The sequence below is a fragment of the Tiliqua scincoides genome, chromosome 13 (assembly GCF_035046505.1).
Source record: "Tiliqua scincoides isolate rTilSci1 chromosome 13, rTilSci1.hap2, whole genome shotgun sequence".
Lineage (NCBI taxonomy): Eukaryota > Metazoa > Chordata > Lepidosauria > Squamata > Scincidae > Tiliqua > Tiliqua scincoides.
In genome coordinates, this window is record NC_089833.1 from 5,995,207 (window position 1) to 6,009,532 (window position 14,326).

The 14,326-nt window shown below is 47.7% G+C and overlaps 1 protein-coding gene and 1 pseudogene across 2 annotated transcripts; both read right to left on the bottom strand.

Moving 5' to 3' along the window:
- Positions 1–1,026: 1,026 nt before the first annotated feature.
- Positions 1,027–1,143, bottom strand: LOC136633813 (5S ribosomal RNA; annotated as a pseudogene).
- Positions 1,144–2,597: 1,454 nt separating this feature from the next.
- Positions 2,598–11,556, bottom strand: TMEM114 (transmembrane protein 114). 2 transcript variants are annotated; one of them, XM_066609471.1, is made up of 4 exons: positions 11,373–11,556; positions 7,797–7,877; positions 3,490–3,627; positions 2,598–2,830 (listed from the first exon to the last, which is right to left on the bottom strand). In XM_066609471.1, the coding sequence occupies exons 1-4, from the start codon at positions 11,554–11,556 to the stop codon at positions 2,598–2,600; spliced, it is 636 nt and encodes a 211-aa protein (XP_066465568.1). The 2 variants fall into 2 exon arrangements, with proteins under 2 accessions (XP_066465568.1, XP_066465569.1); XM_066609472.1 differs by lacking the exon at positions 3,490–3,627.
- Positions 11,557–14,326: the final 2,770 nt, after the last annotated feature.

Consider the following 14,326-nt stretch of genomic DNA (forward strand, 5'->3'; position numbering starts at 1 on the left):
CTGATCTTGCCTTGTAGCAGTGCTTGGGACCCCTCTTTTGCCTTCTGAGCTACTCAGTGCCTCGGTTCTGCCACGAGATGTCAGCAGAGACCACAGTTCTTCATTCAAAACTACTTCCAGTGCTGAAACCAGGGATAAACAGTGAAGCCAAGTTCAAGCTGTGTGTCTCCTCTGCAGGATCTGAGGCTCTTTAGATAAATACTGTCGGACCGCAGTAGCCACAAGCAGTTCCATTCCGGAATACCCCCAGCTCTTGTGGATACCAAATTTAAACCCCTTTAAAAACTCCAAAGCTCGAAAATTGGGGCTCCAGAAAAGCTCCAAAATTGAGGTTCCTACCTTTTTGAGGCCAAACTTATTGCAATGTATTCTGGGGCAAGATTGGGAGAAGAAAGGAACCTCAGCGTGACCCGGAAGTGGTCTTTCAGTCCTAAAAACAGCTGTACAGTCTTGGAAATTGCTCTTGGAAACGTTGGTGCTTTTTTTTCGTTTTGAAAGGGATTTAAATTTGGACTCCGGAATCCACTGGCACCCTCAGTGAATCCAAACCACAGATGGCATCTGAGGTGAATCAAAACCATGGATGCTGGACTCACAAATACTGGGGTTCAGCTTTATATACATCACTGCTGTTAGAAGGTGTCTACCTGCCTAATGAACAGGGTGATGCACCCCTGAAATTGATCAGGGGAACAGCAACCATCTCCATTCGTCCCAGCATCACATCCCATCTGGTGGCTGTGACTTGCATCTTCCTTAGGCCTCCGCCTTAGACTGGGAGTTGCTTTGGGGCAGGGAACCAATTTCTCAAGCATGCCATTATTATGTAAACGGCTCCCTGAACATCTTTGTTGAAAAGCAGCAGATAAATGCTCTTGATAGAAAGGATTCATATATGGAAATGAATGCAATGTAATGAATCCTCACTAGGCTAGACTGGACTGGATTTATCTCCCCAAGTTGTGGGTGCATGAGCATAACATGTTTTATGGTTGGCAACCTTCAGTCTTGAAAGACTATGGCATAAGCCTACAGCACCCGGAATTCCCAGGCGGTCTCCCATCCAAGTACTAACCAGGCTTGACCCTGCTTAGCTTCCAAGATCAGACAAGATCGGGCATGTGCAGGGTAACAGTTGCTGCCAAAGACTATGGTATAAGCCTACAGCACCCGGTATTCCCAGGCGGTCTCCCATCCAAGAACTAAGCAGGCCTGACCCTGCTTAGCTTCCGAGATCAGATGAGATCAGGAGATAGTGTTCAGTATAGGGAGATGGTTGGCAACCTTCAGTCTCGAAAGACTATGGTATCAGCCTACAGCACCCGGTGTTCCCAGGCGGTCTCCCATCCAAGTCCTAACCAGGCCTGACCCTGCTTAGCTTCCGAGATCAGATGAGATCAGGAGATAGTGTTCAGTATAGGGAGATGGTTGGCAACCTTCAGTCTCGAAAGACTATGGTATCAGCCTACAGCACCCGGTATTCCCAGGCGGTCTCCCATCCAAGTCCTAACCAGGCCTGACCCTGCTTAGCTTCCGAGATCAGATGAGATCAGGAGATAGTGTTCAGTATAGGGAGATGGTTGGCAACCTTCAGTCTCGAAAGACTATGGTATCAGCCTACAGCACCCGGTGTTCCCAGGCGGTCTCCCATCCAAGTACTAACCAGGCCTGACCCTGCTTGGATGTGCAGGGTAACAGTTGCTGCCCATGTTCCTCACCCATCCAGCACTCACACCCTGCCTTTCGCATTCTGAGACCACTGACCATCTACTCGCAGAAGTGCAGAAATTTTGACCTCTGAAAATGATCTGGGTTGTAGAATGATGAGCTGTTTAGCTCATAAATAGAACCTCTTTCCATAACACCTGGGCAGCGTGCATGATGCGATTCAGTGGGATAAAACAGTAGTTCTCACACATTTAGCACCGGGACCCACTTTTTAGAATGAGAATCTGTCAAGACCCATCAGAAGTAATGTCACGACCAAAGTGACATCATCACGCAGGAACATTTTTAACCATCCTAGGCTGCAATCCTATCCACACTGAAATCTCACACACACAGCTGCTCAAATCTGAAAAACAAAAAGAGTGGCTGAATACATTTCAGTCCCTGCCTCACCCAGCTCTTTTTCCCCCCTCCAGGAGGAGCAGAATCAAATAAATGATGCTCAACTGTAAAAAAAAGTGGGATAAATTATGCAAATGAAGAAAAACAAGTGCAAAGGGTGTGGTTAATGATAGGAGGAGGAATTTGGCGGGGGGGGGGAGAATTTCTTTTAGCTGCTGTTCCTTCTGCAGAAGAGGAAGTGAGGAGAGAAGAGTGGTGGTGGCCTAGAGTGGCAGTCTCTCCTACTGTACTCTTCTTTCTTAATCTTCCACAATAGGAAGAGAAGGAGGAACAATCACTAAGGGAAAAGTAGGGAGCAGGTGGGTGTAACAATACGGGGCAGTGACGACTCACCACCACAGGAACCAGGGCTTGGGTTAGCCCTGCTCAAAAGTCACGGAAATAAGGGCTGGAACCCAAAGGTGTAGACACTTGTTGACCCAAGCGGGCCCCAACATTAGACTCATAGCATCACTGTCAGAATGGTATCATATTGAGCGATCCTGTCTTCGCTTCAGGTCTACCATCCTAGCAGCCAGCAGAAACGCCAGCCCTGTGAGGACCGCAGTCACAAAGGAGAGCCACGCAAGCACCAGCGACCAGCCAAAGTGGATGTTGAGGTTGTCCAGGAGGTCCTTCTTGCCCAGAAGAAATATGGCTTCCCTGAAGGCAGCCATGGAGTAGGCAATGTAGACACTAACCCCGATCAGTGTGATGAGAGCTAAAAGAGACAAGAGCAGCCATGAAGTGATGAGATGGGAGAGTGTTCCCCGTGTTTGAAATTACACTCTGGGACAGTGGCATAGTTGCAGGGGTCAATTGCCCCGGGTGCCACACCTTGGGGGTACCAGGGGGTGATTTTTCTGAGGACTTCTTAACCCCAAGAAGGACATGTGTGGCCTTCTCAAGCCTTGAACCGTCTCAGAAGGCCTGTCAGAGGCCTTAGAAAGGCACTTCTGGTTTTTGCCGAAAACCAGAAGTGCCTTTAGGGGGGGGTGTTAAAAAAATTATGCTCCTGATGGCATAGCTACACCACTGCTTAGGGCAGCCTTTTTCAACCACTGTGCCGTGGCACACTGGTGTGCTGCAAATGGTCTCCAGGTGTGCTGCAGGAATTTGGGAGAGGGTTATTTTTAGTAGGGCCACTGGGGGATGTGCACTCCCCACCAGCAGTGTGGGGTGCCCTGTTAATTGTCAAAAGATTGATGGTGTGCCGTGAACATTTGAGGGCCTTCCCAGTGTGCCATGAGATGAGAAAGGTTGAAAATCGCTGGCTTAAGGGATGAGATGCGAGAGCATTCGCTGGGTTTGAAATTACACTTAGGGGAGAGAGGGGTTCGAACCCTGCACAATCACACCAATGTCAGTTCCATGGTGTACCTCCCGAGAGGAAAAGTAGGCCACTGAACCAAAGGAGAAAGTAACACTGTGCAAGTATACTGATGAAGCCAGTAATCCCACCAAAGATCAGGAAGAAGAGGCTGAGAGGCAGGAGGATCAAAAAGGTTCCATGCATGTCTGGAGAGGAACAGAGAAAGACAAAGTCACTCACATGTCATTGAGGTTTTTGTTTTCAAGAAACTGTCAAGACCGACTGCATTATTACGACAACACTTTTCATGGACTCTTTCTTTACCCTGCACATAATCTGTGGAACTCCTCGCCAAAGGACACATGTGCCAAAGGCCAAATGACACATGTGCCAAAGGACACATGTAGCCACTGGCGGTCCTAGAGGGGGGCAAATGGGGCAAATACCCCGAGCACCGACCTCCAGGGGCGCCTCTCAGACCCCGCCCCTGCCTGTGAGGAGCGCCTAGGAGCGCTGCGGAGAGGCAGCTTGCTGCCTCTCCGTCAGTGCCTCAGCACTAACTGAGCCACCCCCCTCCCCTTCTCCTTTATAGGAGGATAGGAGACAGGTGCCCTAGAGAGGCACTGACACTCTAGGGCACCCATCTCATCTCCTCCTATAAAGGAGGAAGGGAGGGAGAGCGGCCCAGTCGGCACCAAGACGCTGCCTCCCAGCAGCGCTCCTGGGTGCCCGTGCTCCATCTCTGAGGGCGACCCTTGCCAAAGGACATGTCACATAGCCTCAATGCCTTCAAAAAGGGATGGGACCCATTGATGGAGGAAAAATCCATCTCAGGTGGCAGGTCACGATGACTGAAGACTCCAGACTCTGGGTTGCAGAGGTAGCCTCTCTCTGAATGGCGGGTGCAAGGGAGCAGCAACAGGATGCAGGCCTATTGTCTTGAGTGCCAAAGGGCCCACTGAAATCACGAATGTATCTTTGCAACTTTTCGGGGGGGAAAAAGGACATTGGGCTATCTAATCTCTCCTGCCAGGCTCAATTTGGGTGGTCAATAAGAACCCTGTGATTGCAGCCCTATAGTCACTATAGTTTACCTCTGAGTAAACATGTTTAGGATTGGACTGTTCCCTGCTACAAATCCCAGCCATGCTTGCTTGCTGAAGGGAACTGCCTTTTTTCCCCTAAGTTTTTTTTTTTGTATAGCAGGCTAATGGATAACTCAAATTCCTTGAAGTTCTCAGTGGCTCCCTAGGAGATTTTGGCTGAGCTGGGCCCTTATCGCTTGTTTTTTTGCTGGTGTGATAGGGTTTCAATTTGTCTTTTCTGACCTTTTCCAACAGGGCTATCTCTCCAGCAGCTGCATAAACAGAGCGTTGCCCAGTGCTCTCTTAGGGCTTATCCTTCCCTGTTTCATCTTCTAAATTGCAACTGACCCGGGGCTTCTATCTCCACCCTTTCATTCCTCTTGCACTAATAAAGCCGGAAACAGGCCAGGTTTTTTTTTGGGGGGGGGGGGGCGTACAAACAGTTTCAAGTTGCCACTGCTAAAAGATGGGGTGACCCTGTGTATATTGATCTGCCAAAACCACCCGGCAGCAGCCAGCCCTGCAAAGAAGGATCCGTTTTTTGTGCAGATACCAACTGCAAAGCTATTTCTCATGGATTCGCCCCATTTTACCGTTTTGCATATTGTCATAGCTACACCGCAGCCCTACATTCTTTGCAACATGCAATTCCACCTTATGATCTTTGGCAGTGCACATTCTGGATTTTCCTCCATGAGGACAAGAAACTTGCATTCAAAATACCCTTGAAGGTGTTTTTTGGAAAGCTTTTTAAGGAGGTGATTGGAATTTTTTATTCCACACCAAGACTCCTTAATAGTCACTTTGCTTCTCTTCAATACAAACTGTCAGTGTTTGGAGGGGGGGGGACACACACCCTTGTCTCCCCTCCTAGTCTTTCAATGCAGCTCTGGAAACTAATGAAACAATTCAAATTCAAGCCATAACCATGCATGCTATTATGCTATGATGCTCATTCAACAAAATGACAGGGATGTTTGCTTCAGTGTATTAGTGCATTTGGCCCAAATAAGAAGTTCTGCTACGATTTCAGCCCACCAAGAGGCTGATGAGAACCTTTATACTAGTCAGCATCCTCTAATGATGCTATATCCTATAATACAGGGGTGCTCACACTTTTTTGGCTCAAGAGCTACTTTGAAACCCAGCAAGGCCCGGAGATCTACCAGAGTTTTTTTTACAATGTTCGTGCCATCATAACATATAACATTTATGTGTACAGTGTATGTTGGTGTACCTTGAGCCCCACTGAGTATAACAGGACTTACTCCTGAGTAGACATGCCTAGGATTAGGCTGTGAGGCTGCAATCCTAGCCACACTTACCTGGGAGTAAGCCCCATTGAGTACAATGGGCCTTACTCCTGGCGTTTCCTCCCAGAGGCACCTGAAGGGGGGGTTGGCACTCCGCGGTCTACTCATTTTGCCTCGCGATCTACCGGTAGATCACGATCCACCTATTGAGCACCCCTACTATAATACATAGGTGAGGCCTCAGAATATGCGAGCGATCTGTTCCCTGACACACAGCCCCCGTGGATACCAAAAACTGCAGATAACGAAATCCGTGGTTTTCGAAGCCCACCTGAGCTCCAAACACTACCAGAGCTTTGCTCCAGTCACATCCAGAGTCATTCTGAGCCTTGAACAGACTGCGCCATCACGAGGCCTCTCTGAGGCTCAGAATGATACCTGGAGTGGTTTTGTGTGTGTGTGTGTGTGTGTTTTTTAAGAGCAACTTTAATTTTAAAACCATGTGCCACCGGTTTTAGAGCACCTCTGGTTAAACCGGAACTTGTTCTAAAACTGGTGGCACTCCACCTCTCCAAGACTCAGAAAGGCACCCAGAATGGTTTGCCGACGACTTCCCATTTAACTGGAAGTCATTGAAAAAACACTGCATGTGTAATTTTGAGCCTTGGAGAGGCCGCGCACAGTGGTCCAAGGCTCAGAAAGCCTCCCACACGCAACCAGAACAAAGTTCCAATCGTGTCTAGGAGGTCTTCAAGGGGGTGATCTGGGGGATCCTGTCCAGGGTGAGGCAAATCAGTGGAAAAAAGTGGCCCCACCTGTAATGACAGGGGTTTCCAAGTGGCTCCCTTGACCTACTGGGTTATTGGCCATGGCTCCCCATTAGGGCTACAGTCCTATACACCGTATAGTGAGGTGGGTTTTCACCAGGATTCCACAGCTCCCCTGGCTGGTTTCCAAAGCTCCCTGGGGAGTCACGGCTCACAGTTTGAGAACCTCTGTCTTATGATAATATAATAAGATGGGGGATTTGAATGTGATCCCAATCTTGTACATGTCTACTCAAAAGTAAGTCTCATTACAGTCAATGGAACTATAGCAGTGCAGACAGAATTGCAGCCTGCATTGAAAAAATTAATCATGAATGAACTTCAAATTGTGTCAGCCTGAGAGCCTAATTCGGGCGTGGGTGGACTCTTGAGTATCCTCTGAGAGAGCTCATAAATCTGATCTCCACATTGTTGACAAAGCTGACATCAAGGCACTGCTAAATTGAAGGGAAACTCTTTTCTTTTCCCTGCTTCCAAAGGGGGAGAGTGATCTCAAAAACAGGGAATCAACTTCAGATATCTTGATTACAAAGAATGGCAGTGATCACTGTAAGGCTGTGACCTAATTTTCTATTTATTTTATTGGCTGCGGATCCTCCAGCAAACCTTGAACAAAATCCAGCTGTTGATTAAAAAATTTATGTGGCGATCTACAGCTGCAGGGGATGCCAAGGTGTCGAAGCCATAGAAAAAGTGAGTTTCGGGATCCCACCAATTCTCAGGTAACTACATGGAATGTGTGTTTGTTAGGGTGTAGAAATTTAAAGATGACCCCCTCCCATGTAAGGGTCTCTTACTCTCACTGTTGCCCCACTTGCTTCAATCAAGGGGTGCACCCAAGAAAGACCCCCTTCTGAAGATCTCAATGGATGAGCCCATTTATGGCTCCTGGATGGAGCCTCCCCTTTTGAAGATCTCAATGGATGAGCCCATTTATGGCTCCTGGATGGAGCCTCCCCTTCTGAAGATCTCAATGGATGAGCCCCTGGGGCCAGGGACTTTATGGCAGTCCCTGGCCCCAGATCAGGCCCCTTTTCCCATCTATACCTTTAACTCTTGACTTACATCAAATAGGGTAAGAATGCCGCATAGTATAAACAGCCTGTTAAATCCTCACTGCCCTGGAGATGAACGATGCCCCTGACCCAGCAACACTGAACATGCTGCCCGGAGTGGGCCTCAGAATTGCTTGGATGGAAAAATTACTCACTTAAGAGCTGCTTATGTGACGCAGTGATGTTTGCTCTCTCTGACCCAAAAGGATTGACCAAAGGAAAGCAGCTGCCTTCAACTGGGGAGTAAGAGACAAAAGAGGAAAAAGAGAGAGGACGTTACGACATTAAAATGGACTGTCCACAGCTCCATTTTCCACTCTGACCACCTCTGACAAATCCATTAATGTTAAAATTAATAATTACACTTGATTAACGATCTGATTAAACCCTGATTCATCCCTGCGAACCAAAGAAGCTGTGGCTGTCTCATATTTACTCTCCCAGTTAATCCCAGTATTTTCCAGTACCTGTTGCTGGTATCTCAATCTCTGACACTATGTAAAGTTTATCTAGTGACTGTCCTCTGCTAAGTTCTATACCAGGGGTGCCCAAACCCCGGCCCGGGGGCCACTTGCGGCCCTCGGGGACTCCCAATGCGGCCCGCGGGGAGCCCCCAGTCTCCAATGAGACTCTGGCCCTCCAGAGACTTGCTGGAGCCCATGCTTGCCCAACGCGAGTGCTTACAGGTGACTGTTCAACCTCTCACATGAGCTGTGGGATGAGGGCTCCCTCCACTACTTGCTGTTTCACATTTGTGATGCAGCAGTGGCAACAAAAGAAAGACCAGCCTCGCTTTGTGCAAGGCCTTTTATAGGCCTTGAGCTATTGCAAGACCTTCATTCATTCATAGAAGTTCGATCTCTAATATATTAATTTATGTAAATTTATTCAAATTGGAAATGTAAATTAATTCTTTTTTCCCGGCCCCCAACACAGTGCTAGAGAGATGATGTGGCCCTCTCGCCAAAAAGTTTGGACACCCCTGTTCTATACAAATGTAAAAGCCGACCACAGGATTGCTGGCGAGTACCCTGATGGACCCTGTGAGTCTTTAAAGCAGCTTCAGTTCCCCCACAAACCATGAGCATAGTCTAGCAAGACCATAAATCTTTCTTTCTTTTTTTTTAATTTAATTTAGCAGTGTAAACCACTTTGAGAACTTTTTTTGGTCGAAAAGCATCTTAATAAAGTGGACCATGTTATTAAACCATCTTATTAAAGTGGACCATCTTATTAAAGTGGACAATTCATTTACACTAATTAACCAGCAACATTATGTTTGACTTCTGTGACACTACAAGGGGGGAAGCGTAGCAGAAAGTGGGTTCCTGCAGGCTTTACAGCAGTGCTGATGGGAGCCACAGGATTCATTTGGCTTTCAAACGCGGGTAGAATTTGTGGTTCTAAAAAACCCATGCAAGCAGTCAGTTTTAATTTATTTTTTAAAACTCGTTTCTAGTGCTTAATTGATATTGTCAGGGACTTTTCCCGAAGGGGTCTTATTTGTCAGGAAACACTGTAGAAGGATCTTGGCCGTGGGGCAAGGGTTTCCCAAACTGTGGGTCAGGACCCGCCAGAGGGTTGTGACTTGATTTTTGGTGGGTCACATGTGCACGTTTACTCAGGAGTAGGTAAAGGTGCCAGGGTCCACTTGAAAAGGCAGGCATGAGATAAGAAGCCGCTCTCAGAAGCAAACACATTGGAAATGAGAGGCTCAGCTCCCACCGCGTGGACATCCGGCAGGGCCGCAGCTCACGAAGTACAACAACAGACACAATCTCCGACACTCGGTAAAGTTTATCTAGTGACCATTCTCGGCTAAGTTCTGTACAAATGTACAAGCTGAGCACAGGGGAGGTGGCAAGTACCCCAATGAAGCCTGTGAGTCTTTAAAGCAGTCCCCCCAAAAACCAAGCACATGTCCTTGGAGTCTCTCCACGCCTCTTCCTTCAAAATCAGACGAAAGAATTCAAACTTCTGTCTCCTCTCCAAGCCACAACCAAACAGCTAAATAGTATCTCTCTGGCCCGAGCAGACGTGGGGAAAGATTGTACAGTAACTAGCAGTCACCAGTCATTTTTTTTCTAAAACCTCTTTACCTATGCTCTCCGGAAAAAAAAGATTAAGGGCCCAATCCTGTCCAACTTTCCTGTGCCGATGCAACCACAATGCAGCCCCAAAGTAAGGGAACAAATGTTCCTGTACTTTGAGGAGGCCTCCATGATTACCCCACCAACAAAGGATGCAGCGCACATCCCGTTGGCATGACTGCATCAGCGCTGAAAAGTTGGATAGGATTGGGCACTAAAGGTCATGCTTCCTTTGGCAGCCATAACAATATAGGGGCAAAGAACCCCCCTGAGTGGGGGTACAGTCTGTTAAACAAAATATAGATCAGGGGAGTGATATTGGGGGTCCTTTGTGAAACACTCAAGCAACCATCTCTTTGATGACAATAGGCTTCCAACTAATGGATAAAGCATTCAGATTTCATCCAGTTTCAGCGGACAAAGGCTGCAATCCTGTACACACTTATCTGGGAATACGTCCCACTAAACTCATTGGGACTTGATTCTGAGTAGACATGCATAGGGTCGGGCTCAAAGTGAGAATAATAAGCCAGTCCACCATTGTGCTGACCACAGACAAGAGGATTCAGGTCCCATGTCTCAAGCTCTTGGCTTGATCCATCATCTTGTCCTGAGACTAAAATGCCATTCTGAGCTCCTTGGAGGAAGGAAAACATTTAGGGATGTTTACAAGAGAAAAGCCAACGTACAGATAAATACACACTGAAATGTTGATGCTTCCCAGGGGGTCTCGTCACTGCTAGCGCATCAAATGTCGCTAGTGCTTCAAATGTTGGTGGCACCAACAGATTTGGGGAATGTGTTCTGATGATACCTAAGGGCCCAATCCTATGTACAGCTAGTGCCACGTGGTACGGCAGCATCAAAATGGCCACCGCTGTATCCTGCGGAGCCAGAGAAGCAGCCAAAGGTCTCCCCAGGGAAAGGGAACATTTGTTCCCTGGTAAAGCCCCGGCAGCCCCAATGAATCTACTTGGAGCCCCAATGGATCTTGGAGCCCCAATGGATCTTGGAGCCCCAATGGATCTGTTTAGCTGGTGCAGAAACAAGAAGACCAGTGTCAGGTTCCAAGGCTCTGCAGGGGAGATAGGATACAATGGCAACCTCTGTCGCTGTCACCAACCCCTCCAGGGCCTAGATTGCCCTCCAGTCTGCCCTCCCCTGCCCACTTTGCCCCCGTCCCCATCTACCCCTGCTCTCCCCCACCCCAAAATGCCTTCCTGCTGCTCAGTGGGCGACTTAACTATGGCACGCTTCTCCTGCTCCTACTACAGGCCATCAGTGCTGCCCTGATGGAAGTTCAGGCTGTCCACCGAATAGAATCATGTCTGGGAGGACATTATACCGTATATGCCCCCTGTAGTGCATATGCCCACATGCAGTGGGTGTGAGTTATGGGGTCTATAGCCTTAGCAGAAAGGCAAGAAACTTTCCTCCTCATAAGGACTAGAAACTTGCTTCTTTTTCTTTCACCCAGAGAGTCATTAAAACAATTTATGCAGCACGTGATAGCAAAGTTGCAAGACAGCATTCTGCCCAACCAGTCCATGGAAGGAAAAGTTCCCTTTACTTGAAATCTGCTTCCCCAGAGCAAAGACAAATGCTCCCCCCAAGCCCTAGAAGAAACTTAGAATTACTTACATCGGCAAGTCCTCCAGAGCCCCGAATGAGAACTCAGGCTATCCGTGTGGTTGCTCAGCTTCTCCAGTTTGGAAGCATCAATCAGGTACCAAAAGTCAGTCCCCATGGCGATCACCAGGAAGGTGAAACTTAAAATGCCAAACAGGGCCACAAACAAGGAGAGGCCGTTCAGTGTCACCTTCATGGTGGTCTTCTCCTCCTGGCCGGTCCTATGAGTGGAAGAAGAGCCAAGCCACTGCTTTCATCTCTTGCTCCCAGACCGGTCTTCTGTAGAGTCGCCTTTGGGTACACAACCACTGGACTTTCCACGGTCTCCTCTAATGTGGTTGATCTGTAATGCCAATGGTGGTGTAAACCTGCTGGTAGGAGCAACCCATAACTAATTAGTTGAACCTGAATCCCAATTTGTCCTTCTCTCTTTACATACCCTCCCCTCTCTTGTCCCCCAGTGAGGAAAGCCATCCCCAGTTACCTCCTTTGAATAAAAGATACCACTATTACGTAGCCTCCTACCTTCCTCAGACTTCAAGCAGTCACCCTCCAGCTGAGTTTTTAAAAAAAAAAACACATGTAATGAGTGGTATTCGCTCAGTGGTACTGCGCGCTTCACTCCATCCAAGTGCTAAACAGCTTCCCTCCCAAGCAATATTGCTTTTATCTCTCCTGGAGGCAGAGGAGTGCGTCAGAGATTAGCACCACAGACAGCGACCCGAGACAGATATGTCTTCCGAGCTCTTTCGCGCACAGAGCAGGTGGGGAAAAATTGTGCAACAAGGGGATAGAGTGACCTGTCCAGAAGTTGTAGCCGCACTTTCACACGTGACACAAGAGAAACACTCTTCTTGCATTGCCCGAGCCTGTATTACAGTTTTAAAGCATTCATAGATTCGAATGCGCTTTGGGAGCTGGACTGAGACCGGAAGATCCGGGTTCGAATCCCTGCTCAGCCATGAAGCTTCTTGGGTGAGTTTGGGCTCAGAATTGACTCTCAGCCTCACCCACCTCACAGGATTGTTGTGAGGACAAAAGGGGGGGGGAAACCAAGTATATTGCCCTGAGCTCTTTGGAGGAAGGGCTGTATATATACAAAAAAAAATCAATCAATTAAAGCAGGGGTGCTCAATAGGTGGATCGTGATCTACCGGTAGATCGCGAGGCAAAATGAGTAGATCGCGGAGTGCCGACCCCCCCCTTCAGGTGCCTCTGGGAGGAAACACCAGGAGTAAGGCCCATTGTACTCAATGGGGCTTACTCCCAGGTAAGTGTGGCTAGGATTGCAGCCTCACAGCCTAATCCTAGGCATGTCTACTCAGGAGTAAGTCCTGTTATACTCAGTGGGGCTCAAGGTACACCAACATACATTGTACACATAAATGTTATATGTTATGATGGCGCGAACATTGTAAAAAAAAACTCTGGTAGATCTCCGGGCCTTGCTGGGTTTCAAAGTAGCTCTCGAGCCAAAAAAGTGTGAGCACCCCTGAATTAAAAGGATCCCACAATAACCCCTGCTAACCTGGTTAACCCCTGCTAACTGGTTAATCCCTGCTAACTGGTTAAGAGGCACTTTTCCAGTGGGTGCTCCTCTTTTATTTAGCAGGGGGAGAGTAACTGGCCCACCTCACCCCAGCAATGTCTTTTCTAGTGGCTGTCTGCTGGTGTTGCATCTTTTTAGATTGTGAGCCCTTTTCGGACAGGGAACCATTAGATATTTGATTTTCTCTGTAAACCACTTTGTGAACTTTTTGTTGAAAAGCGGTATATAAATACTGTTGTTGTTGTTGATAACATGACAGATTTGTGCAGATCTAAGCAAAGCACTTGAAGGTGTTTTTTTGTGAAATGCCTTGGCTGTACAGGATTTGCTGTGGCTGGGCCAGAGGTGACCAAGCCCAGCCCAGCCCAGCTCAGCCCAGGAATTTTTCAAAGAGATCTAAGTCACTGCATGAGAATTAGTCCAAAGACACAATGTATCCAGTTGATTAATGAAAAAAGAAATAGAAAGGCATAACCTTAATTACATTTGCTTGCTAACTGGTCCCTGAGCTACGTTGCTAATTTCATCCCTAGTCAATCATACTGACGCAAACATACAACCAGAATTGGCCAGCCCTTGGTAGCTGGGTCTTTGAGGCAAGAATTCTGATACTCACATGTCAACTCATTCTTTTGGCCAGCCATCTCCAGTCATCGCTGTCTTGGGTTCCCTTTCCATCCTGTTTACTGGTCCTTGTTCCTTGAGTCAGAACCCAATCCTATGCATGTCTACTCAGAAGTAAGGCTCAGTAGAGTCAGTGGGGCTTGCTCCCAGGAAAGTGTGGATAACATTGGGCTGTCAGTCCATTCTCCAGCCTGGCGAGGGAGAAATGGTGTGTCCAGTAGGTTTCGCGTTTTAAAAATTGGCCCCTTGTGTTTCATAAAGTGGTTCATGTTAAAGCCAAACCACAGTCTGGTGTCTTCATTGGGGAGTGTGAAGTTACATAAAATGCCAGATGCAGGGGAGTGGCAGTGAGATGCAAGTCTCTTGTGGTCTTGTGCGCTCCCCAAGTCATCTGGTGGGCCTCTGTGAGATACAGGAAGCTGGACTAGATGGCTCCTGAACCTGATCCAGCAGGGCTCTACGTATGTTCTTATGTTCTCTTGGATGCCACCCACCTGCCAACTGATCTCACCTCTTTCCCTTTCCTTGGGCAGTTTGATGACCCTCCAACTTGAACAGTCATCAATTATCACTTTATCCTCTCTTGTCTCTGGTTGGTCATGAGGCCAAACCCAATGGAAAGCATGAAGGTCTCTCCAAAGGCTTCAAGCAAAGACCTGTTTGTATTCCTGGTGCCTTATTCAGGCCTTACCAAGCTGAAAATGTTGAATTCACTTCATCCATGTTGACGTCTCTCTACCTATTTCCAGCCATGTTCTTTCAGTTCACACATCTACTATATTTATGTATCTAT

Coding starts and splice junctions, on each gene's coding strand:
- TMEM114 (XM_066609471.1), bottom strand. CDS start 11,556: ATGAAGGTGACACTGAACGGCCTCTCCTTGTTTGTGGCCCTGTTTGGC. Junction 3,628..7,796: donor GTCACATAAGCAGCTCTTAA/GTGAGTAATTTT, acceptor GTTCCTCTCCAG/ACATGCATGGAACCTTTTTG. Junction 2,831..3,489: donor CCTACTTTTCCTCTCGGGAG/GTACACCATGGA, acceptor TGTCTCTTTTAG/CTCTCATCACACTGATCGGG.